The sequence below is a fragment of the Oryctolagus cuniculus genome, chromosome 5, assembly GCF_964237555.1.
Source record: "Oryctolagus cuniculus chromosome 5, mOryCun1.1, whole genome shotgun sequence".
In the NCBI taxonomy this organism is placed as follows: domain Eukaryota; kingdom Metazoa; phylum Chordata; class Mammalia; order Lagomorpha; family Leporidae; genus Oryctolagus; species Oryctolagus cuniculus.
The window spans coordinates 103897766-103921580 of record NC_091436.1 but is presented as its reverse complement, the minus strand read 5'-3'; the positions used below and the strand labels follow the sequence as shown (position 1 = coordinate 103921580).

At 36.1% G+C, this 23815-nt stretch overlaps 1 protein-coding gene across 6 annotated transcripts in view; it reads left to right on the top strand.

Moving 5' to 3' along the window:
- ADGRB3 (adhesion G protein-coupled receptor B3) overlaps window positions 1–23815 on the top strand; it is an 854624-nt gene that overhangs the window by 415856 nt on the left and 414953 nt on the right. For all 6 annotated transcript variants that reach the window (XM_070073912.1, XM_070073911.1, XM_002714525.5 and 3 more), the window contains 2 exons: window positions 11329–11397; window positions 15907–16015. In XM_070073912.1, coding sequence (XP_069930013.1) covers window positions 11329–11397; window positions 15907–16015 — 178 coding nt within the window. The remainder of the gene's footprint in view (window positions 1–11328; window positions 11398–15906; window positions 16016–23815) is intronic.

The window sequence follows — 23815 nt, the reverse complement described above, 5'->3', positions numbered from 1 at the left end:
GCTTACTTACTCTCTATTTGCTTCAATTTTCTCTTCCATAATATGGGACAATAATACCTGCTTCATGAGAGTGATCTGAGGGTTAAATTATCTATGTGAATCATTTACAAGGTGTAAGGCAATAGTAAGGAAATGTAGTTGATATGATGGAACAAAAACAGTGTCACAGGTAGCTGCTGCCAATGCATATTTACATAGTATCTCTCCTTCCAAGAAGGAAGGGTATAATATTTCTCATGGCACCACCTAAGGAAATGTGGCCATTACTTTTTTCCCCCTACTTGTTATGGGAGATAGGGTAAGGAATATGTCAGGAGAATTGGGAACAGAAAAAAAGCATTTGTCTTCAAGTTCAACACTGCCAGGCCATTTTAGAGTTTGAGAGCAAGTAGAGGAGAATTGCTTAAATCAATAACTGGGATTCCTGACTGTGGAAACCAACTGGCAGCCCATACCATAACTCCCAGCTGACAACCACTCTCAGTCAGAAATGGTAGCTGTTTTCAATGCTGAAAGGCCTGAGAGAATTTCCTATTGTTTCTCTGCGGTAAAAAGAAAACCTTGTACAGCTAGTGTCTCTTTATAGCTGGCATTGAAACCTTGTCCTTATTATTAACACAAAAATAAGAGATTCCATACCTAATAACTCCCTTAAATGGGCAAAGTATTAAGCAGCAAATCTTGCTTCATAAATCAACTTGATTAAACCCTGTCATGAACAATATTTAGAAGATAGCTGCTGGGAGTATGCATACACAGCAACCATGTGGGAACAGGAGGAGAGGCAAAGAAGTGTTAAAAAGATGCATAGTGCATTCCACCACCAAATAAATGTCCCATAATATGAATCAATGATTTGGGTTAAGTTTTAAAAATACAATAAAACCTGTAATGTGTGACTTTACCCTTTCAGAATCTTCCATAATTGCTTTCAAAGTCAAAACAGTATTGAGATTTGCATTAACAAGATAAACAGTCATTTTCTATTGTTATTTTACTTACTAGCACAAATCTTAAAACATTATTGGAGAATGTACCTATTTGTTAGGGCTCCCATAACATACCATAGAATGGGTAGCTTAAACATTTATCTCACAGATCTGGATGATAGAAGTTCAACTTTTCAGCAGATTTGGCTGCACGGGGCTTATTTGGTTTGCAGATGGCTGTTTTAACTCTGTGTCTTCACATGGTCCCTATTCACCTGCGGCACACATGCATCCCTGGTGCCTCTGTGTGTTCCAATCTATTCTTTGTGTAAGGACACCAGTTATTCTGAATTTGGGTCTTCCCTAATGTCCTCTTTTCAGCTTCATCTCCTCCAATATCCCTATCTCCGAATATAGTCAAGCTGATAACTGGGTATTAGGGTTTCAGCATATAGATTTGATGCGTAGTTAGCAGAGCTGCATTTCAGTCTACAAAGGGAATCTTAAAGGACTGAGAGAAATTCCTTTTATTGAAAAGGTGTGTGCCAGACACTGTACTGCAGTAATTGCCTTGGTGCTGCCTGCAGTGTCTCCAGGGGTAAACCTGTGTTATGAGGATGTGTCTCTCATGTGGTGGTCAATGGACACATCATCCAGGCCTGCTCAAAATTAAGGCACACTGCTTACTTCATTCCTTGCTTAAGAAGCATGACCTGTCTGGATTTGATGATGATTTTGCCACACAGAGTTTATATATATATATATATATATATATATATATATTTATTATATATATATTATATAAATATATATATATTTAACATTGGCTGCTTACCAGGCTGCATCTAGGGGGATAATCAGTTAGCATATTTAATCTTATTAGCATCACTGTTTATTACCTTTCATTTTTAAATGAGTGCTAGAAAGCAGCACAGAGCTCATGCCCCAAAGCATTGAGGATTGGATGGCTTCTCCATTCCCTTTAGTTGTACTGGATCTACTGTACCACAAACCACACTCTGCTGCCTCTTGCTGGAGTCTGTGGTCCCAAACTTAGTATGAGAGAGGCTAGTAACATTGTTTGAAAAATTGCCCATCCAAGCTATTCAGAAACTCTACAGGTCATACTGCCTTATATCATGGCAGAGTAATGAGATTAGTATTAAAGACAACCAATGATTCCTGGAATGCTGTTTTTATGTAATTCTCAAAATGAGTCAGAACTTTTGTGATAAGGTGACTCAAAGAAGAAGAGGGAAAACAAAACAAAAAGTGTCCTTGGATATTCCTATTTATTTAGTTTTGCTTTCCATAACTGGTGCACGTTAGGGGATATTTGTTTCAACAACCTGCTCTCACTTTCTTCTGGGAATGGCAGATTAGTGGCTGAGTTGGGTCAGTCCAGCCCTGCTATTGGGAGCCCTCTGACCACAGCTCTCAGGTCCAGTATTCTTGCCCTGCTGCTGATTCCTCCACTGGCCTTAATATCCCAGGTACTTCAGATGAGCACCTGACTTTCATTTTCTCATGTTCTAGAAGTTCATTTTCTTGCCTTTAAATTCCCTATTCCATATATTCTTGACCCTGAAACTAGCCAGGAAGCTGCCTTCTTGAATCCTTTGATAGTTTCTAATTTCCAATGGATAATTGATATGCTGCTTGGATAAATATTCTAGATAAAAATATCTAAACCACAGTAGTGTGACTCTGTCCTTATAAATTTTAAATATTTTGTCTGTCTGTTACAAAAATAGAGCATTCTTTGAGGACTGTTTAGTTTTTTCTCAATTTGTATAAGGAAAAATTTGAGATGGTTTGTATAGTAATGTTTATGTTACTCAATTTTATTTCTGAATACTTAATTGACTAGTAGCAAAGTAAATCACACTAGATCACAGAGAATCTTTAATCTCTGCTTTAATCTGTAACCATGATTTTATACATGGCAAATGTCATTGGCCAAGTGCACCAAGGCTGAAAAAAAATGAGACTTGTAGATCTGTATATTGAACTGTCTTTGTATTTTTATGTGGAGAATGGTCACCCTTCTCTAGGTTGATCTCACCAGTGGGTTGCCTTATTTCTGAATTCAATATTGTTCTGACACTTTGACGATCTGCTTCTCTTCTTGCTTCCTCAATTCTCTTACTTACTCCTCTTCAAGTCTGTCTCCAATATTTTAACTTTGACTTTATCCCATCCAACTCTGTAACTAGTAATCCTGCTTTTTATTCCCAAAGGCTGTTGTTGCCAACTAAGATTAATTATTCACCTATTTTACCTCTTCGGCTCCAGGCTTGTGGTTAAACCTGACTGCTGAGCCCCTTATCTTAACCTTATAATGAGTCATCATACTCAACTTGTTCAAAACTAAGGTCACTATCTGACTCCTGAACACTGTTCTTACATGGTATTCAGCATACCTAACTGCATCATCATTCTGTATTGCCCAAGCTGAGAACCAAAGACGATCTTTGATTCTACACTTTGTTTCCAGTGCGATTCATTATCACTCGTATCTTTTTGTTTCCCTATATCAAGATACTGTAATCTATAGCCTCAGAAATTAAGACAGACTACCTTCTGATCTCTGTGTTTTTTGCTCTTACTGCCCTATATTTTATTTTCAATTCAGTGCCCAAAGCTAGACTTTAACTTATAATGGAATTTGTCATATAACTACTGTGAGATCAAGGCCTGACCCCTGTCTTTTTTGTCCTACAGGAACTACTCCAGCTATATTGTCTTTCTTTTTATTTCCAAACTTATACAGACTGTCCATTAATCAGGAGTTTGTACTTTCTCTTCCCATAATTTTCTGGAAGATAGCCTCTCTGTCTCTCTGTCTCAGTCTCTGTCTCTCTCTCTTTCACACACACACACACACACGCCCCTACCTACCTCAGTTAATCTATTAATATAACATTATATTTTTAAGATTTGCTTACTTATTTTGAAAGAGTTACAAACGGAGAGGGAGAGACAGAGACAGAGAGGGATGTTCTTACATCCACTGGTTCATTCCCCAGATGGCCACAGCCAGGGCTGAACCAGGCCAAAGCCAGGAGCTTCTTCTACGTAGGTAGCAGGAGCCCAGGCACTTTAGCTATCTTCTGCTTTTTCTCAAGCCATTAGCAGAGAGCTGGATCAGAAGTGCAGCAGCCGGGACATGAACTGGCACCCATGTGGGATACCAGTGTCATAGACAGAAGCTTCATTGGCTGCACCACAATGCCGGCCCCAACATATTACTTTTTTTTTGTTACTGTCTCATTCCATTTGTCAGTCATACCAAAATACCAGAGACTGAGTTACTTATAGAGAACAGAAATTTACTTTCTTATAGTTCAGGAGGCTGGGAAATCTAAGATCAAGGCACTGGTAGGTTTAATTGTCTGGTGAGGGCCACTGTCTGCTTCCAAGATGGAGACTTGTTGCTGCATTCCCCAATGGGAATGGGAGGCTGTGTCCTTACATGGCAAAAGGGAATGCTAGCACATACTTAAGCATCTTTTGTAGGGGCCTTAAGCTTGTTCATGAGGGAGGAACCCTTGTGGCCTAGCCACAATTTCCTAGCACCATCACATTGACAATATCTGAATTTTGAGGAGGAAGCCACATTAAAACCATTTCAATCACTTTATTTATTTATTTGTTCATTACCACTCTTCACCCACTGGAGTATAAACTACATGAGGGCAGGTACCCCATGTGTCTTGTGCACTGTTATATTTCCAGCACTTAGAATGGTGCCAAATTTGGAGAAGACATTCAAGACATATTTCTTGAAGAAGTAAATACCGTTCTACCTCAGGTATTTCCCATTATTTCCTTATCTTTCCATTTCTACATCAACTGCTCTCCTTTTAACTCCTAATTGCTCCTTTGGACTATTGATAAAACCATTCTAGTGTTGTTCCTTTCTCCAGTTTCTTCCCTTGCCAAAGCTCCATGCACTTTACTGCCTGGGTTATATTTTTGTAACTCTATGTGGGATTCTTTAGCTAGACAAAAATGATACTTGTATTACCAAATGCATTCTTCCAGGGCAAGGTGAGGAGTAGTAATGCATAGGGAAGCCTCCCTGTATTTAGCAAAGAAAATTATCTGTGTTTATGGAAGAGGAGGCCCCTATCTTGGGTCTTATTGCATCTAAATCTAAGGACTAGACTTGTATATCACAGCTACTTCCTCATTATTAAGCTCTCTGACTTTTCAGTGTATCTGTATTCCACAGTGGCCTTGGAACTTAAAAGTACCATAGGAAGAGTTTGATACCATACTCACTCAAGATAACCAGTTTTCCTGTCTGTAAAAATTACTGTCAGATCTCATTTCCTGGACACATTGAGAACAATAGTGGCATTGTGGTCATCACTAGTGGAGAATGGTGTTAGATTTTGAAATGAAGAATAAAATTAGATGAAAATCATCTTTATAAATTCTATGAATGTATAACCCATTACTTTAAACATAGTAGTCATACAGTTAATTTACCCATCTAAGCATATAGTCAATTCATGTATGTGTTTACAGTTTTTTGTTTTTGATGCTCTGTACTTGGGGCATAAGAGTACACAAAGTTGAAAGAATCCATGATAGATTATAGGGTGGTAAATGACAAAGCCCTAAATAAATAAATCATCATACAAATAAATAAAATTATAAATTATGGTATACTTCAAAACAAGATTACACCATGCAATGAGAAAAAAAGAGAATACATAAAACCTATACACTAGGGGACATGAATGGTGATCTGATAAGTCCTCCTTTGAGAAAAGTGCATGTAAACCTGGACATAAAGGACCAGAAAGAATTATGTGAGTAAAGGATGGGAAATAGCAGTCTGAGGAAGAGAATTGCATGTGTTTATAAGAGGTCTTTAAGTAGTTCATGAAAATGTCTATTATGAAAAAAATGCATAAATAGAAAAAGCTTTTACATCAATATGAATTCTTTTAATTCCACTTACCATTTTAAATTCCCCTGTACATCTACAGGCAGGACAAAAAAGAGTTTGATATGTGTAAAGAACTATGATGAACATAGAGTATAGAGAATACAGATCTGGATAGCATATGACAAAATTGGAGAGACAAGAGTCTAGACATACATAGTCTTGCAGCCATCAACTGATCTCTAGATTGTGGATCAATTATCTATCCTTTGCTTTGCATCCTTCTCCAAATACTTTGTCTTTACTTGATTCTTTAGCCTTCAAGTCTTTCATACAGCCACTCCCCATATTTATAGTCAAGACCATCACATTCCAAGTGTTAAGCTCTATATTATTAAATCTTGTTTCTTAAAATTTGTCTTTTTCCCTTGGTGTCCAAGCATTTTGCTTCTGAGTTAAGATGGAGAACACATTTTCTGTTTTCTTTCCTCTTTCCATTATGAATTCATCAAAAGTTAAATGCTAAGATATGCTTTAGCATATTTGTAGAAAACTATATAATTCATAAGAAATCTGCAAAGGGAGGCCCATGAGAAATAAAACAAAGAATTACTTTCTGCTTTCCTTAAGATAAAATATTTCTTTTTTGTCTCTTAAAGAAAAATCTAAGGCTTGCACTTTGAATGTTGCAGAAGCACTTGTGCTTCTTTTTATAACATACATTTACTACACTAATTTTCATAATACTTCCTGCAAAGAAAAATCAGTGTTATGCCTCTTTGACCTTTGTGTCTCACAGCCATTTAGCACAGTGCCTCTTACATATAGGTGTCTAATAATAGCTACACTGAAAACCCCTTCTAGCAGAGCATATTCTGAGGAAGGAGAGCTTTCTGCTGACCAAATTACAGACCTTGAAGTTAGTAGTGGCTCAGTGTCGCTCCCCCTCTTCATGGAGGAACGACACTAAACCCTGCCTAGGCTTCATATCCGAGTCACGGCACCATTATGTCGCTCCCCCTCTTCCTGGAGGAACGACACTGAACCCTGCGCTGTTCTTTTATCTGCTCGGCCCTCCCCGGGTTTGCTGCTGGTTCTTCCCGAGTTGGCTACCGTCCCTTCCACCTCCGTGGAAGGGCGGTTCCCCCTGCCACTTTCCCCACTTCCGCGGGGAAGCAGCACACCGCCGGCTGGCTCTCTCGGGGGCTGCACAGGTGTTCCCTCAGATGTTCCTGGTGCATGCTGTCTCTCTCCTCCTTTATAGTCCTCTTCCACCAATCCCAACTCTGCTACCCACACGCCGAGTATGCTGCTCTCCTCCAATCAGGAGCAGGTCCTACAGTTTATTGGTTGAACTGGAGGCAGCTGTGTAGAAGCTGTTTCCTCCTCTCCCAGCGCCATATTGTGGGAGAGCAGATGCATAGAATAAGTCTTAATTCCAGTAACTTAGTCTAGTCCGAGTTGCTCCCAGTTGCTCCCCGCAGCTCAGTTCTGTGTTCTTCATATTGCTGAGACAAGAACAAATATTAAATGTTGATAGGAGAGAGTGCCACTGGTTGTGAACATCTATATCAACTTTATAGGAGCCTGCTCACCATAATATGCCTATAAATACAAATCGTACAGCCAGTCATATAAAAGATAATATAGTGGGAATAAAATTATAAAGCCACCATATATCAAGCACTTAACATGCATTATGCACTGTGCTAAGAATTAGCTCCAAGCTCCCAACAGCTCTGCCAGGTATCTGTTATTATTCCTCTCTGGTAGATTAGAGAAGTAAGCATAGGTGGGCAACACTTAGCCAGAACTATACAGTTAATAATCCATGGACAAAATTATTTGATTTGCCAAGTTCAAGCTTCAAACAACTCAGACTGCACTTGAGCAATCAGTTTTTCAAATCAATCTGGGTCATAGAGATGAGAACTGGTTCACACACTGGCACATGAAACCTACTGTTTGATGCATTTCATGTACTGACATAAGTGACCCAATTCATAAATCATCAATCGAGACATTATCACCATTTGCAGAGCTTTTAAAGAACTTTAGCAAGTAGTGGCTTTGCTACCATGAAAATAACTTCGTACCTTGATTAAAATTTAGTCAAGTAGTTCGAAATGTTTTGAGTCCCCTCTTCAAAATACTGTTCATTCTGTCTACCATTATAATATTTGAGCAAATTTTAAAGTGAATTAATATATGTAATAATTAATGTGTGTTTTTTTTTAATGTGTGTGAGGCAAGCTAGAATAGAGCCAGCTCAAATGATTGTACTGAATCTTGTTAGAAAACTTGAAGTATACTAACTTGGTAACTTCATTATTTCCTTGCTTTAAAAATTCAGAATTTTATTGAATAGTTACTTTGGGCAAGGCATTACATGGGCTAAATGTACACTGATGAACTAGGAAGATTCTGTTTCTCCCTAAATGCTTCATCACCAGCTGAGACATTCAAGTTTAACTGCACCCCAACATAGCCAGCACTAGTTGAGGCACTACTACTGATTATTCTGAAACCAATTAACAGTCAGATCAAAACCTTAATTTTACTGCCTTTCCACTCTGATTTAGTATATCCCATTTTTTGGTCTTGAAGAATAATACAAAATTTTTCTCTATGTTTACTTGATTTATTGTACATTTTAATAATTTGTGTTTTTTTATGTCTACCCTCTTACAATTTAAAAAACTGAACTCAGGATTTATTATTTTCATCGAGGAATTGTATGTGTCCAATGGCCTTCATGTATTGCAAGGAGTCATTGACCTGCTCTCAGTTAAACATGATTTGCAAAATGTTTTCCCAGAAACAGAGATGCATTTGCACAAATTGCTCCTATTCTCTTGGTGTCCCTAGTTAGCAGCAGCATGCATTTTACATGAAAGCTGGTAAGGGTTAGAATGTAGACCGAGGTCATGGACCTCAGCATAGCTAACTGGCATGCACAGGGATGATACCTGCAACTTTTGCCTCATTAGCACCGTGTCCCCCACTGAGTTAACCAGCCACAGGCAATTGGAGAATTCAGAAGGTTAATGCTTTCTAGCCATAGGTAGAGTTACAGCTCAATGAACTAAGGCCTTAAAATGTTAACACCTGAAGCAGGAAAATTTAACTCGTAAAAAAATGGCTGGTAGTACAAAAGGTTAAATGAATTAAAAACAAACTTAAAAGAGACTTGCAATTTTCTCAACAGTTGAAAAAATATTCTGCAACTTTTATAGAGGTTATGACTCAAAACATGTTTCAACCATGTGATTGCTAAGAACTATTAAAATAAATAGCACAAATAGGGCAATTAAATATAGATACTAACAGCTTCAAACCACACGAGAAGAGGAAACGAAGCAGCTTTGTTTTTCATCTAAAAACACCCAGGTGAATTTATTTGGAATTAAAGAAAAATGCTATCACTCCTAGGCCTTTTGGCTAAAATCAAGTGAGAAAAATGCTTGTTTTTGAAAAGCTAGATTTAGAGGAAGACTTATTAGACAAATAAATCAGGCTTATTTCCACCCTTGGAGTTCTACCCTACAGTAATTTATCAATATAAAGTAATGCTCCTACTAAATTATGTACAAACTAGTTTAGACAGGGAGGGTTCTGAGCACATAACCGAGCAACCATCATTCGTGTAGCTGAAGAAAAGTCCCATGCTTTCAGTTGATATTTCTTGGGTCTCTTGTGACCCTAAGTCCCTGCTTAGGTACCCTGGTTTCCCTCTCCTGGTTCCTGTGTCTTAATGCACAGCATACTGTGAGAGTAGTAAAAAATATCTCCCTGTAAATGTAAAATGTAAATGTAAATGTAAAATTTAAATGTAAAATGAGCACTAACAGCTTAACTGATGTTCTTTGTGTGTCCATGGTGAATTAAAAAGGAATGTTAAAATGTGCCCATCTACATGGAAAGAGTAAACACAGGGCTCACTTATGTGCTGCTAGTTGAAGATAAAGCCAATAAACTCTTCAACAATCAGAGACAAGCATAATGGCAAGGATTTGCAACTCTAATAGGAACATTTAATGTGTTCACTCATTCATCCATGTTGCTTTGCTGGCAAAAGTCCAAAAAATAACGAGTAATAATTTGAAAATACCTTAGATTTATAGAGCAGTTATGTGCTATTTGCCTAGAACTTAGAAAGTTTCAGTTGATAGTTTCGATAGGTACTTTATATTTTTTTTTTGAAACTGTCATGGTTTTTATTTTACTTTTTTAACTTTTATTTAATAAATATAAATTTCCGAAGTACAGCTTTTGGATTACAGTGGCTTTTTCCCCCCACATAACTTCCCTCCCACCCGCAACCCTCCCATCTTCCGCTCCATCTCCCGTCCCATTCACATCAAGATTCATTTTCAATTATCTTTATATCCAGAAGATCAATTTAGTATATATTAAGTAAAGATTTCAACAGTTTGTACCCAACGGAAACACAAATTGTAAAGTACTGTTTGAGTACTAGTTATAGTATTAATTTACATTGTACAGCACATTAAGGACAGAGATCCTACATGGGGAATAAGTGCACAGTGGCTCCTGTTGTTGATTTAACAGTTGACACTCTTATTTATGACATCAGTAATCACCCAAGGCTCTTGTCATGGGGTGCCAAGGTTATGGAAGCCTCTTGAGTTCGCCAACTTCAACCTTATTTAGACAAGGTCATAGTCAAAGTGGAAGTTCTCTCCTCCCTTCAGAGAAAGGCACCTCCTTCTTTGATAGCCCGTTCTTTCCACTGGGATCTCACTCACAGAGATCTTTCATTTAGGTGGGTTTTTTTGTTGTTTGTTTTGTTTTGTTTTGCCAGAGTGTCTTGGCTTTCCATGCCTGAAATACCCTCATGGACTCTTCAGCCAGATCCAAATGCCTTAAGGGCTGATTCTGAGGCCAGAGCGCTGTTTAGGACATCTGCCATTCTATGAGTCTGCTGTGTATCCTGCTTCCCTTGTTGGATCATTCTCTCCTTTTTAATTCTTTCAGTTAGTATCGATAGGTACTTTAAAAGTACATTAGCCAGGAAGGACAGAATCAGGATCTAATTGAGAGAGCCTATCTTGCTTCCAGTTTGTGCATAGTCAATCATCTTACTACAATGTTCTTCAAAGCAGTAGTATAAGTAGCAATCATGGCCCATAATCAACAGGATAACTTATGAGACAAATACCTGTGTCTTTCATTACAAAAGTATCAGTACTTTTTTGTGAGGAATAATTATACAATGGCAGTGAAGAATAGAATCTGGAGACTATTCTGTAGGAAATAATTGTGAGTCAAAGTGTTTTACTTCTTTTTTTTTTCCTTAAGGACATGCAGTTATGTAGAAATCCTAATATCCTGGTACAGAAAAGAAGTACCCCCTACTGTTTTAGGACCATAAAGTGATAGAACAAAGCTTTTTAAATCTTTGTTTCATAATCATTGTATGTGGTTGAAAACTATATTTTCCCATATAACATGAATTATATCTAATTTAATTCACAGAACTTCTTTCAAATAGTTAGCAACCTTCTGGATGAAGAAAACAAGGAGAAATGGGAAGATGCACAACAGGTAAGTTTCAGGTTATTTACAGAACATAAAGTGAAGGTGGCTGAATGAAGTGTAAAAAAATATGAAAAATAAGTTGCTTGATATTCCAAGTACATAAAAGGAAGTGTTTAGAAGTCTCCCAGGATTATATGTTAATAGTTTTAGAAAAAACAAGTGATCTTTTATAATATCAGTCTATGGAAAGAATAGTATAGATATAGATGTAGATATATAGATATATAATATTAAAAACTGAGGAAGTTTAAGTAATTTCTAACTTAGAGATAAAATAAATAATAGCTATGTACTTTACAAATCAATTTCTTTTCAGTCTGTAAATGATGGGAAAAACAGCAAATCTAAAAGCACAAGTGTAAGGGAAAATGATGGGGCATGACCAGTCAAGTCATTTACATTTAACACAATACTACATATGATTTGGATCATATCTTTGATGGACATTGTATTCAAAGCTGAGATTTGTAAAACTGAACTCTCATAAAAATTTATATTCTGAGTTTTCTCTTTCTGTTGTGCCTTATCATTGCAGCAAGTGACCTTATTGGTTTCATTATTGTTTTAAAAGGACTTGAATTGCCATTGTGATATACAGACATGATTGTAAATTACAGAAAATGTGGGTTGGAGTCAAGAAAGGAGGAATAAACATGTTTTCTAAAGATCCTATGGAAACTTAAATCTTCTACTTGACTCTTGTTAAGAAAAAAAAAAACTAAACAAGGGATCTTGAAAAAAAAAGAATGAATATTTACAGAGGATCAAGTGAACTATCTCTTTTTCCCCTTATAATCATATTCTGGGCCTTCAGGAATAAAACTTGCCCTTTATTCCTATTGTGATAGGAGCTCTAAAAATAGTTCAGTGTGGGTCCACTTCATTATCAGACACAAATTCTGTGCTTCTGGCATGGCAAGAAAAGTCACCTTTTAGCTTGAGACCCCAAATCTGTCTTTTCCTACTAGTTTGAATTACATATTTGTCCTTGGCTTTCATCTAGAGGACAGCCTCATTCACTCCATTTAAGAAAATTGTGTCTTTCCTTGGAAAAAAGCTGCAGAGGTTAAGCACATCCCTCTAGAATGCCAAAGACTATTATTTACAGACATATTTAGAACAAATGCATAATACCCTATTTAAAAAAAGATTGACATTATTTACTGTGATTTTTTTAACTTGTACAAATAATCAATGGTGGCAGAATTTCTAATTAATGGAAAATCTTGAATCCATACAACACTTATTTAACTTATGAATTTGAGTTAGCTCTTTTCTTAGTTTTTAAATGTTTTCTCGTTATGCATGATTCTTAATGCTATTCTGAATGACTTAAATTTAAAAAACTGATTTTGTAGCTTTCACTAAATGTAATGCCATCAGCTCAGTCAAATAATAAGTGAATGAGTCTCCAAGTTTGTGGCACAAAGAGTGACTTCTCAGAAATAAGCGCTGTTTAATATCTACCAAAAATAGCCCTTGTGCATCTCTTATTTTAGAAAAGCCTCAACAAAAGAAAATCTAAATCAGAGTTCTGTATGCATTTGGGAAGCTAGCTGAGTCAAATGGTGAATATTAACATCAGAAGGTTATTTTAGAACTTAAGCTGAAGATGGCTAAATGAATTATAAAAAAAATGTTGCTTGATATTCCAAGAACATACAGGGAAGATTTAGAAGACTTCCAAGATTATATTGTAGAAGACTTCCAAGATTATATTATATATCAAGATTATACCAAGTTTTGCAAATAAATTATAATTTTGAACAATAAAGTCATTTCAGAATTTCTTAGTTAACCATGAGCCTCAGTTATAAAGGCTGAAACTATGCTTAGATAAAGTATCCTCTGAAGGATATACTTGTGCTATTGCTTCTCGACCTTTTGGCTAAGATCAAGTGTACTTGTACTAAAGTGAAAAAATACACACTTTTTAAAGCATTACTTTATATAAAACCAACATGGAATTAACAAATGCATTTCAATCAAGACAAGTCATTTTAGTTATGTATTATGTTTTGTATTTCATTGTGATACTGAAAATATGTGTGTCTAGCTCAGGAGTGGGCAGCAGCCAGCCAAATTAACCCTGATGCTTTATTTTGTAAATAACATATTAGAATATAGTCATCTATATTCATTTACATATTGTGTAAGGCCTTTTATTGTGCAATAAACTCAGATTTGAACTGTTCCAACTGAGACTCCCTCCATCTGCTGGGACTAAAATATTTACTCCTTGTCCCTTTACAAACAAAGTTTGCCAAGCATTGTTCTACAACATTTCACTGTTGTTGGGGAAAATATATTTTTTTTTCATCTGTAACCTAAAATCCTCTCCACAGAGGTAGAGAAAAAGGAACATTTCTTTTGCTGATAAACATTTAAACCAGAATGTGATGCATGTCATAGGCAGTCCCCTACGACAGAAAGAAACCGTATCCATTTTTAGAACCAGACAGAGACAACCTTTGGTTTAAGTGTTTTCAAAACACACAGTAACTAGTCCTTGAGTAAAAGGACTTGACAGCACCATTTGTCACACATACTCCATCCTAAATTTACTTGGTATCTGGGGGTGACCATCTTGTTGGTTATTTGGCTGTATTCAAAGGAAAAATAAGCTTCTCTATCTTTATGACTGGAGGTAATTTTGCAACTTGAAGGAAGACTGATGACCTTTCAAGTCGGGTCCTACCATTCTATACCCTTCTAAGGGAGAGGGACACTATCTCCCTTGATGTTTACATTTCAAAGGGAAACATTCCTGGATCTTTAAGCTGGTAGGAGGCTATTTAACTTTTATAAAGTGTATATACATATCAAAGAGGCAGAGGAAGAGTTTAACAATTACTGACTTTCTAAAGTAAATACTGTATAAAAAGGCAAAAGAGAGTGGATGGGAGAGGAAGAAAGTGTGAATCTCATTATTTTCAAAAGGGAAAATTAAGTCTCTCCTTTTTAATTTGTATCTATTCTTATATTACACAATGCACACACACAGCTACACAATAACAGGAAAAAATGCAGTAGTGGCAGGAAGCTTTATAGCCAATGGAAATTTTATGCACATTGTTAGAATGGGTATGTTGAACTTTCACAATTCATATTTCATGACTAAAATGTAGATAAGAAACAGGATTTACCCCCCAAATCTTCGTGAAATTAAAATTGCAACCATCTAAGTCATATGTTCCCAAATGTAAGATCTATTTACCATTTCTTCTAGTATATGTAGTTATATCATGGATATCGTGTGTGATTTTTAAATGTTCACAGCCACAAGCACTTATAAAATAAACACTGTGTGCCTGCTACCTGACCTGATCAAACCATTTTTCCTTGTAGTCCAGTCCCTTCTGAATATATGCTTTTCTGCTCATCAGAGTATGTCTTCCCCTCTGCACTTGCCTTTGCAAATACAAAGGAGCCAGAACTCTCTAAAATCCACTTAATTTTTCGTGCCTAGAAGCTGCAGTCATGCTGAATGGCTACAAGAAATGAACCTAACTTCAAAAGACTTTCTTCTCTAATGTGGTTATATAATGCAGGCTGATTTTATAAGGTTTATGGGTTGCACATGTGGAAATTCATGTGTCCTTTTTAATGGCCTTCACTTTCCACACACTATGAACTATTGCCAGAATCCTGTTGTATTTAAGAAAACACTCAAATGTTTGTACTTTATGAGGTACCATGTTATAAAGAAAAATATGTGGGCCATGGAGGCAGATAGCCTTATAAGTAGGAAGGTATCTAGGAAGTAAATAGCTAGGTGGTCATAAGTATGAATAGACAATAGGTAGGTGGGTAGATAGATAGATATGTGGATAGACAGATAGATTGACAGATATAGTTTAAGTCACTAACAGGTACAATATGGCTTTAGTTATACTGTTTAACCCCCTTCAGTTTCTACTGCTTCGTATCTAAAGTATGTATAATAATCTCATAGGTTTGTTTTGTTTATGGACATGTAGAGTACCTACACTAGAGTTGTTATAATCCTAAACTTATTGCTAAATGTTATTATCCAATGACTATTATAATTAATAGAAATGAATATTTCTACCAAGATATTTATTTATTATGTAATAGATTGCATAGTTTGTAAATATTCTCATGATAGTAATAATAATGGCTTTTTTCTTCTTGTGTATCTCATATAAATGCTAAACTAAAAATAAAAAAATTCAGTACATGTTCTATGTCATAATGAGCGCATCAAAAGTAATGTCATGCTGTTTCTGAGTAGACAACCTATTGGATGTTCATAATTTCTATAGATTTATGGCAGACCAATTACTTCAATATCACTTCCCAAGTTCTTACTGAGTGATGCCTGATGTCATCCTCAACTATTAATTAAAAAAAAAATACAGCTATAGCCAGTTGCAGAAATTTCTTCATTTTGATCTGACATCATTTTGATCTCATTATGTAAAGGTTTCAAATTCCAGTTATATATTTTCTTATAGACTCCTTGTTCCATCTAACGTTTGCTTGTTTTTCTAGATTTATCCAGGCTCAATAGAGTTAATGCAGGTGATTGAAGATTTTATACATATTGTTGGAATGGGGATGATGGACTTTCAGAATTCATACTTAATGACTGGAAATGTAGGTAAGAAATAGGAATTTCTTTTGCAAAATCTTTCAGAAAGTAAAAGCATTGCAAGTATCTGCAACATACATTCCTAAATGTAATGTTCTTGTCATATGAGTGAATATATTATGGAGACTTGGTGTCTGATTTTTAAATGGGTACAATCAGATGGATACATTATATAAATATGTACACACATACATACATATGCACACAGTAGGCATTTATATCCATTTTCATGCATTTATATGGATACCTGTAGGCCTATTTGTACATATATATGTAAAGCCTAATAGCTACATCTTTTTTCCCTTTTAAAAATATTTATTGATTTATTTGAAAGGCAAAGTTACAGAGAGAAGGAGAGACACAGAGAGATCTTCCATCCCCTGGTTCACAACAGCCAGTCTGGACCAGGCCAAAGCCAGGTGCATCTGCAGGTCTACTACATAGGTAGCAGGGGTCCAAGAATTTGGGCTACCCTCTGTTGCTTTCCCAGGGACATTATCAGAGAGCTGGATCAAAAGTGGTGCAGATGAGATACAAACCAGCACACGTATGGGATGCTGGCATCATAGGCAGCACCTTAATCCACTACACCACAATGCTAGCCCCAACCACTGCTTTTTCTAGTTGGCAAATGCTCTTTGATATCCAACCTCACTTTGAATGTTTATACTCAGGGATTTTTAAAAACCTACTTTTCATTGTCTTCCATTCATTACTTATGAGGACACTAAGTTACTTAATGCTAGGTTTTCCCAAGTAAGTCCTGAATCTGTGTGTTGTAGAACCTATCAGATACCTTCAGGAGTCAAGATGATGATGCTATTGCTATCAGATTTCCTGAATGCCCTTCAGAACACAATGGGTCTCTCAGATCCTTCAGTCTGCAATTTTAAACACATGAAGTGAAAATGTGTTTCTTCCTTAGTTTTCTTCAACACTGTCACTTAAAATAGGGAGAAATTACTCGGTAAATCTAAACCTATGCACACTTGTATGCTGCCACAATCACCTTGAGCCAACAGCAGTCATATTAGCCTACTGGCTCATTTGTCTTTACAGTTAAAAAATTGTTAGGCGCAAACAAATGGTTTTCTTAATTAATATGCACATTGAATTGATGTAGGTTTACAATACTCTCATTTCTTTAAAGCTTTTTCATGTTTACATGATTCAGAAAGATTTTCTTTTTATATATTAATAATTTTCAGATAAATATCACTGAACTACAGTTAACAGTATGTTTAAATAAATTTTTTATCCCCAAGTTCCTAGTCACAAGACATTTAGGTTTTAGTTTGCCAGCTGAATAGACACTGCCTTCATTGGGTGTTAACTAGGGAGGTTCAGTATAATATTTTTGTGGTTAAAGCTTTTAGTGGTTCATTTTATACTTAATTTCTTCTAAAGGATCTCAAGTCTTGTAGGGATTTGTTTGATACTAGGCTGCCTTCTACCATGTGGTTTCAGATTGTAATACGTTTTAGCTAAGTATCAGTAAAATCATTCAATTGAGGAAAGTGTGAGGGAATCCTTAAAAATCAGGTACAGTTTGATGCCTCCCTACTCCTTTCATGCAGCACAAGGCCTCACCAGTTAGACTGATGTCTTCATGCACCTTTTGAGCCAGTTTGAGGGCAAAGCTTTTCCTGAGTGGCTTTGAAGCATCTTGTGCTACTTTAGAAATGGAGTAAGTTATCCCTTCCTGTGGGCATTGAGCTTAAAAAGGAGTCAAAGATAGTACTTTTGTGAAGGATGAAGTCAGAAATCAGAGAAAATCCAAATTGTGTCCATTCCTTAAGTGGTTGATCAAAGGAAGGAAACAAAATCTGCAGGACAGCATTGCCATGGTGGGCTGTGACTTAAAGGGCATTTGGAAGGAGGAACCTAGATAGAGTCCAGGGATGCTGGTCATTCAAGCTAGAGAAAGAGCTAAGTAAGGTCCTTGGTGGGTGGCAAAAGAGAAAGAGGGAAATGTGTACCAGACTAAACAATTGGCAAAGTGATTTAGAAGTAAATCTGAGGAATAAAAATAAAGAACTATTGTTTTCTTGTTCTTTCTGTAAATGTTAACCTAATTATAAAGGGCCTTGCTAATTAAAAGTGTTATCAGATCAATACTTGCCATTTCTTCAAGAGTGTTTGAGAAAAAAAAAAAAAAAACCTTAGGGAAAACCAAGTAGATATCAGAGTGTAGTAAGCTTAAACTTGCATTTATTAGGGTTTTAGAATAATAGCAAATCAGATTATCTAAAGTACTGCTTTAAATATTCTTTTGACTTACAAATATTGTATATTTGAAAATATGCTATCTTACTTTTTGCAATGATATTATGTTATCTAGCTTTTTCTACTTCCTTTACTATCCAAAAGCTTTAAGGGTTGTGCTAAGCATGACTCCAAGCAATTCAGTACTGCAAAAAACCAATGTCATCCTCTATTGACTCCAATCTTGTGAAAGTACAGTGTGAGTGCTCAACCTTCTTATTGCTTACGTAGCACCAGTTATCTGTACTTTTTAGAAGATGTATTTATTTGAAAACTAGGGTGACAGAGTACCACACACATAGAATCAGACATACACTGGTCCTACAAAAACTGGTTCACTTCTCAAATACCCACAACATCCAGGGATGAGACAGGTCAAAGCAAGGAACCTGAATCTCCATCTGTATCTTCCATGAGAGTGGCAAGGACTCAGGTTCTTTGTTTGTTTGTTTAAATATTTATTTATTAATTTATTTGAAAGTCAGAGTTACACACTGAGAGAAATATAGACAGAGAGAGAGGTCTTCCATCTGCTGGTTCACTTCCCAATTGACCGTAATGGTTGGAGCTGTGCTGATCTGAAGCCAGGAGCCAGGAGTTTCTTTGGGTTCTTCGTCTACTGCTTTCCCAGGCCATAGCAGAGAGCTGGATCCAGGTCCCTAACCGGTATGTATAGGAGGCCAGCACTGCAGGCAGCAGCTTTACCTGCTATGCCACAGTGCCGGCCTGAGGGACTCGGGTTCTTGAGCTATCATCTGCTGCCTTCCCCAGGTGGGAGGAAGTTTGATCAGAGTAGAGGAACCAGGACTTGAACTAATACTTCTATATGGGATGTAGGTGTCCCAAGAGGAGGCTTAACTCACTGTGCCACAACACTATCTCTAATTAATCTGTTTTTTTTTTTTTTAAAGCTTAAGTTATATGAACAAAAATACCAAACATTATACTGACTGTTGAAACAACATATTAGTCATTGTTGATTTCCTTAAATCCTAGCCCAGGGACTGACTTAACTGACTGTAGTTTGATGCCAGACTGGAAGGTTTTTTTCATATTGAGGAATTTTCCGCAGACAGAAGGCGATGGCCCGGGTACTTGGATTCCTGCCACATACACAGGATAGTGGAATGGAGTTCAGTTTGGCCCAGTCTCAGATGGTCAGGCATTTTCAGGAGTCAGCTGGTTGATGGGGAATCGATCTCTCTCCATCTCTCTCTCTCTCTTCCCTCTTCTTCCCCCTCCCTCTCCCTCTCTGTCTGCCTCTCTCCCTGCCCGCTACCCCATCTCGCCTTCTGTTCCTACCTTCCTCCCTCCATCTGTGTCCCTCTTTCAAATAATAAAAACAAATAAAAGTACTTAAAATTATTTTTTCAATAAAAAGGGCATTATTTTTCTTCAAACAAAAATATTCTTTTGAAGAATCATTTAAACTCTTTCCCTACTCCTCAAACATTTCCTCTACATCCCAGGCAATTCAATGTTTCTCTCACCAGTTTTCTGAAACTCTTGTTGGAAACACTCTGAATTGTCAAATTAAATCTCCATTCACTCTGCATGTTTTGTGTCCTCTCTGCCCTGCTAACCATTCTCTTTTTCTTGGAACTATCCATTCCTTTAGCATTTTAAATTTTTGCCTCAGCAGAAAGTAGAATTAAATGATAAAAAATGATCTCATGATTTGGAAATATTTGCATTTTTTGAGGTAATCACAGAAATTGAAGAAGATGATACACTGACAAGGAAAAAAGTACATTATTTGAGACTCAGCTGTGTCAATTTCAAATAAGGAATACAATATTTGCAATCTTACATGATTGGAACACCAGGGCACATGTGTGGATCTCTTTTGTTCTGATAATTTGTCAAACATTACAAGGAAGTATTGTATAGTATTTTAAATTAAGTTTTTAATAATACATCTTCCACAGTAACTTTAGATAGTCTACTGCATTTGCTTTATTGATAAGAGTAGCCTATTCTTTGGAAATTAATTGTTTTAATCTTGAATTTAGAACTCGAATTACATTCACTGAACTAAATTCAAGACAGAACAGTGATATGCTGCATATTGCTAGCCTACTGATTATGTTCAGTTAAAAGCAAAAGGAATTTATCTTTTATCATATGCAAAGCCTTTGTTAAATGATCCTGGTCATTAAAGTAAATGAATTCTGTTTAGCCTGCATGGAGATTATATTCTAGTTTTATATAAAATGATTCTGTACATAAATAAATACCACTAGTATTTGCTATGTGCCAAATAAATCCAAACATTAGAGATTAATCCCAAGAGATATTATTCTGTGTAAGGATCAAGAAAACTTCTTAGAAAGGAAAAATTTAAGGTAGATTTTGAAGATGTCTAGATTATTGGCAATTGAATAAAAAGGCACTGAGTAACAAACAAATGGTTCCATTCCAGAACATTTCTTTAGCAAATATGGTAAAGAGACTTGAAATTGTGTTTGGGGGATAAGGTGTCTATTTTGATAAAAACAGTATGTATTATACAAATAAAAAAAAGTAAAACTCAGAGTGCTATACTGAAACATGGTTCTGAATTCTAAAGACAATAAGGAGGCACTGGTAAGACATACTGTAGAGCAGAAAAAAAGATTCTATTGGGATTTGGGAAGAGTACAAACATAGCTAATCTACCTATAATAATAAAGCTTTTCCTGGTTATCCATGAAGAAGTTAATAGACTTGAATTAGTGGGAGGAAGAATAGAAATGAAAATTTGTCTATGAATTTGAGACACCATCTGAGGCTAGAACTGATAGATAGGATTCCACAACTGATTGATATATGGGGAGAAAAATATCTGAGAGTATCTTTCACATGTTGATGTTTAGACAAATGTAACTACTAAGTGAAACAATAAATGAAGATCCTGGGTTTCAGTACAGAAAGTGTACTTTGGTGATTAAATATTAATATATAATTAATATTTGGTGATGAAGTCCTAGGAGTTTTTCCAATTGTCAAGAAAGTAATGAGAGGAAAGAGACATAAAGTGTTGTCTACATTAAAAACAAAGAATCATGGACGTTATCATAGTAAAAATGGTTAGAGGTAGCAATTCTAAGAATTCCAGCATAGGGCAGTATAAAATCAGTGTTATATAATTAACAGGAAGGAGAGACTGTTTCAAAATGAATATTCTAATTAATATCAATTACTAATAAAGTTCAGAATATTAGAATTAAGAAAAATTGTATGTGATTATTGATGACAAAGCATGAAACTTCTCCATGAAAAGTGCATAGACAATGAACTGGCTTTAAATTTGCAAGCTCTTTAGGGTGGTTTCAATGGATCACACTCTTAACATTTTGATATTGTTATCTACAAGGGTTTACTTTGCAGATAAATGTCACTATACTCAGTCACTCCTGAGTCACAATTGTCCCAAAGGAATTATTTTAAATGAATCTTATACAATAAAAGGGAATATTCATTAGGTCAATATTATCTCTGGGGTGAGTGTTTGATGCAGCTGCTAAATCGCCTCTTGAGAGGCCTCTTTTCCCATGTCAGCATGCCTGGTTTGAGGTCAGTCATGCATTTGCTTCTGATTCCAGCTTCCTTACAATATATATAATGAGACAGCAAGTGATGACTCGAGTAGTTGGGTCCCTGCCACTCATGTGAGAGACTGGGGTTAAACTCTGGGCTTCTGCCTTCAGCCTGTCCTGCCCCTGGCTGTTGCAACACTTCACTTGAGGAGTGAACCAGTGATGGAGTTATCTTTGTCATTCTCTGCCATTCAAATGAATAAAAATAAAGAATCTGATAGCTTTAAAAAATTTAGAACTATCTTATGGCTTAATTAAAAAACTCCAAATATACAATGTTGTAGTTTTTAATTATAAAAAATTTCAAGTTTTTCCCATATGTGAACCCTAAGAGATACACAGTTCTAGAAAGTATGATTGCAGTTCTTCTCCAGTAATCCAGTAAGACCTGTGCCTTGCAAACATTAACTTAGGAAATCTCTGTTTACCAAACTAAATATCACTTGCTTTAGAAGTATATTCTTTAGAAGTATATTAGAAGTATGAAATATTGGACTTTCCAAAATGAACATTTATACTTTATATTTTGTGGAAATTGAATTTAAATTCAATATGAATTATTGTATAATACAATTTTGACATCTCTCCGCAGTACCTTTCCGTTAACATCAAATCTATGTTATTTCTTATATTCACTGGCAAAATTAATTATTTCTTTTGTTAAATATCTTGTTATTCAGTTGATAAGCTGATTTTCACTCTGATGATGTAATTATAAAAATGGAATGACTTCTCTTTCTAGGCTTGACTTTTTTTTTCTCCTTTCTGTCACTATTTAGTTATGTGCCTCACACACCTCAGTCACTTGCTTAACTTCCTTTCTTTAAAAATAAGACACTTGTGAGTTGACACCAATCCCTAAAAATATACAGTGGATCATCATTTTTGTTTATTTGTGGCACCGGATGTCAGTTCAGTCAGCTAGACTTGAGTCTAACAGCGTTAGATTCCACTTCTGCCTCTGGCTCACAATCAATCTTGCCAGACATTTGAAGCAAGTGAGTGTTTTCTTTTCCCTGTAGTTCACCAAGAAGAAAAAAAAAAGTACTTGTTTCTTTCTGGTACAAACATAACAGTGTTCTTGAGAAAGCAAATAGTTCAAGCATAGTTTAAAAGTAGGACTTGAAATTCCATGTAGCACTATGATTAGTTCTCATTTTGCAGGGGTTATCTAATGGTATTTGCTATAATACGTTTCTTCCAAACGAATGGCAAGGGGGAAGCACTGGGGAGGTTTTAATGAAAGGCCATATCTGACCACTCAAGGTACAGGTGAGATGAGCTATTAGGGGATAGAGATGGGTTCTGTATTAGTCCATTTTTGTAGCTGTAATGAAATATTTGAGGCAGATTAACTTTATAGAATTTTATTTTTACTCATGATTCTGAATCAAGGTCTAAACAAGAAGATCAAGGCATTTGAGAGGGTCCCTTTGACTATTTCACATTCTAATGGGAGCATGCATGTCCATCTGAATCTGTGGAGACTCTTTTCCCCTCCTTATAAATCAAGCAGGATTCATCCATAGGTGCTTCCATCCTTATGCCCTGTTCTTCTGCAATCATTTCCCAAAGGCCCTATCTGTAATTATCACACTTGGATTAAGTTTCCACCCTCCTAATGCTGTCAACATAATACTTTGAGGATCAAGTTCCCGCAAGAGTTTGGACAGGTGAACTTGTGTTCAAACCTTGACAGACTCCCTTCCAGCCTGCTGAGGACCCCAGTTTACATTGCTCCCTAGTACCAGTATAATAGATTGGCAATTATTTATAAATTTAACATGCCATGTTCTGTTCTATGTTCTGAGGATTTTTCATAAAACAAATTAGACAAAGCTTTTGTTGTTATGGTACTATATTTTATAATAGAGAGACAAATGCCAGACAAATACCATCTACTATGCCCTGTGGTTGTGTTATAAAGAGATAACAATCCAACCAGATAAAGTAGTAGATAGTTAAG